Consider the following 2,818-nt stretch of genomic DNA (forward strand, 5'->3'; position numbering starts at 1 on the left):
GTCACCATGTAACCTAAGAATTTCCCTGATCCCACCCCAAATGAACACTTGGACGCATTTAGGCGCAACCTGTACTTTCTCAGAATTCGAAAGATATCGCCGAGGTCTCTAACATGGTTGGTCACTAATTTTTTTTTTACCACCATGTCGTCTATATAAACTTCGATGCTCTTACCCATCTGCTGCTCAAACATCCTGGTCATCATCCTTTGGTAGGTCAACCCGGCATTCTTTAAGTCAAAGGGCATCACTTTATAATGATAATTTTCGACAGAGGTGACAAAAGCCGTTTTTTCTTGGTCCTCAGCGGCTAGGGGTATCTGATGGTAGCCTTGGAAGGCGTCCAAAAAACTCATTCGAGGGTGTCCGACGGTCGAATCCACCAATCGGTCTATCTGCGGCATGGGGAAGGGATCCTTCGGGCAGGCCTTATTTAGGTCCGTGAAGTCTACGCAGACCTGCCATTTCCCACTCTTCTTTTTTATCACGACTGTGTTGGCCAACCATTCGAGGTAGAATACCTCCTTGATAGCCCCCGCCTTTTTCAATTTTGTGACCTCCTCTCTCATGGCGTCTGCATGCTCTTTTGACGGTCGCCGAGGAGGCTGCTTCTTAGGCGTTACGACTGGGCTAACATTAAGGTGATGACAGATGAAATCTGGGTCAACCCTAGGGGCATCGTAGGCGTCCCAGGCAAATACGTCCACATTCTGTCTGAGAAAATCAATTAGTATCACCTTCTCTTGGGGCGGTAATTCTGAGCCGACCTGAAAAAACCTCTTTGGGTCTGATCTGACAAGTACTTTCTCCAGATCCTCACAACTCGCCTCCATGGTTGGTCTTCCACTACCCGAGGTTGGGACCAGGGTCGTTAATTGCTATAAGCCGTTCTCGGCTGAGGTGGAGGGCTCATTATTAGGTCATCGTGAGATTGCTGACACTATGCATTGCCGGGCCATCGCCTGGTTCCCTATCACTTCTTTCACTCGACCTCCTGATGGATACTTCACATTTTGGTGTAAAGTTGATGACACAGCCCCTAGTGCATGAATCCACGGTCGTGCCACGATGGCAGTGTAGGGGGAGCATGCATCTACCACAATGAAGTCCACCTCCACCACGTCCGAGTCTGTTTGTATAGGCAGCCTAATCATGCCTTTCGGGGTGACGGTTTTTCCTTCAAAACTGACCAAAGGGGAGTCGTATGCCGACAGGTCCTATGGCTTCAGGTTCAATCCCTTATACAAGTCGGGATACATTACTTCCACAGCGCTGCCTTGGTCAACTAGCACCCTCTTTACGTCGTGACCCCGAATTCTGAGCGTGACGACTAGGGCATCGTCGTGAGGTTGAAGGGTTCCCAATTTGTCCTCATCCGAGAATCCGATTAAGGGCGTGGCCATCGCTCTAGCCCTCTTGGATTCCCTGTCGTCAGCTTCAACCGGGAGCCTGCCCACTGACATTACTCTGAAAGGATTGGAACCGGTCCTTCCTGGTGCAACGAGGATGACATTTATTGTGCCAATGGGTGGCCTCAATGTGCTTTGCCTGGTTTCGATGTTTGATTGTTCCTGCCATCCCACAGGGTGATGTAATAGATGCCTCAACTTCCCCTCTCGGACAAGCCGGTCCAAGTGGTTTTTCATATTCCTGCAATCATCGGTGGTGTGACCCGGCTCTTGGTGATATGTGCAATACAGATTCTGGTTATATTTCGAGGGGTCACCTGCCATCCTACTTGGCCATTGAAAGAACGGTTTGTTCTTCACCTTCTCTAGGATCTTATGTAATGGTTCTCGGAACACAGCATAGACTGCCTGTACCCTAATGGATCCAGACTGTTCCGAGTAGTCTCTTCGCGGCCTATTACTATTGTTAAAGCGGTCTGACTTGAAGTCCCTCCTTTCCTGAGGGACAACCTTCACTTTGCCCTTTCCAGTCTGCTAGTCTTCCTCAACCCTTTTGTACTTGTCAATTCTGTCCATGAGTTGGCACACACTAGTGACCGGCTTCCCAGTCAGGGACTTTCTTAAACCATGCTTTGTCGGCAGGCCCCTCTTGAATGTGCTAATGGCGACGTCATCGTAATTTCCCTCTATCTCATTATACATTTCCTAGTACCTGTCTGAATAGGCCTTCAGTGTCTCTCCTTCTTGCATGGACAAGGATAGGAGGGAATCTAGGGGCCGAGGGACTCTGCTGCTGGTAATGAAGCGGGAACCAAAAGCCTGTGTCAGCTGCTTAAAGGAATTTATGGAATTTGGCTTAAGGCCATCAAACTATCTCATCGCCATAGGTCCCAAGCTGGACGGAAACACCTTGCACATCAACGCCTCGTCCTTGAAATGGACGGTCATCCTCTGATTAAACTGGCTTACATGCTCTACTGGGTCCGTTCGACCATTGTATATGGCAAAGGTTGGTTGGTGGAACCGCCGAGGAAGCTCAGCCCCCTCTATCCTACGCATGAAAGGGGACTGGGAGATGTGGTCCAGGGCCTTACTCATGGCATCGTTGGCCAGGCCTTGGTAAGATGGGCTTTTGTGGCCGCGTTTGCGAGGTTGCTCTTCCTCATAGGAAAAAGTTTCGCTTGGAGGGGTTCTTGATCTCCGCCTGTATTCATTGTCCTCCTCACCGCTAGTGTCCGAGCCGGGTGAAGGACGTTTTCATTGCGCTCGGCGTAACTTCTTCTTCAAGTCATCGATTTCTTGCTGTAAAGCCTTGCGATCATTTCGCTTATGGGATGCATGACCTTTCCCTTTCGAGCGACTTCTTCTCGTGTGGGAGGTGTTCGCACTACCCTCTCGCTGCTTATCTT

The 2,818-nt window shown here is 49.7% G+C and overlaps 1 protein-coding gene across 1 annotated transcript; it reads right to left on the minus strand.

The window, feature by feature from the left end:
• Nucleotides 1-1,217: 1,217 nt before the first annotated feature.
• LOC126691238 (uncharacterized) lies at nt 1,218-1,733 on the minus strand. The gene has a single exon (XM_050386299.1). The coding sequence runs from the start codon at nt 1,731-1,733 to the stop codon at nt 1,218-1,220; it is 516 nt and encodes a 171-aa protein (XP_050242256.1).
• Between the last annotated feature and the right edge of the window lie 1,085 nt (nt 1,734-2,818).

The sequence above is a fragment of the Quercus robur genome, chromosome 7 (assembly GCF_932294415.1).
Source record: "Quercus robur chromosome 7, dhQueRobu3.1, whole genome shotgun sequence".
Taxonomy (NCBI): Eukaryota; Viridiplantae; Streptophyta; class Magnoliopsida; order Fagales; family Fagaceae; genus Quercus; species Quercus robur.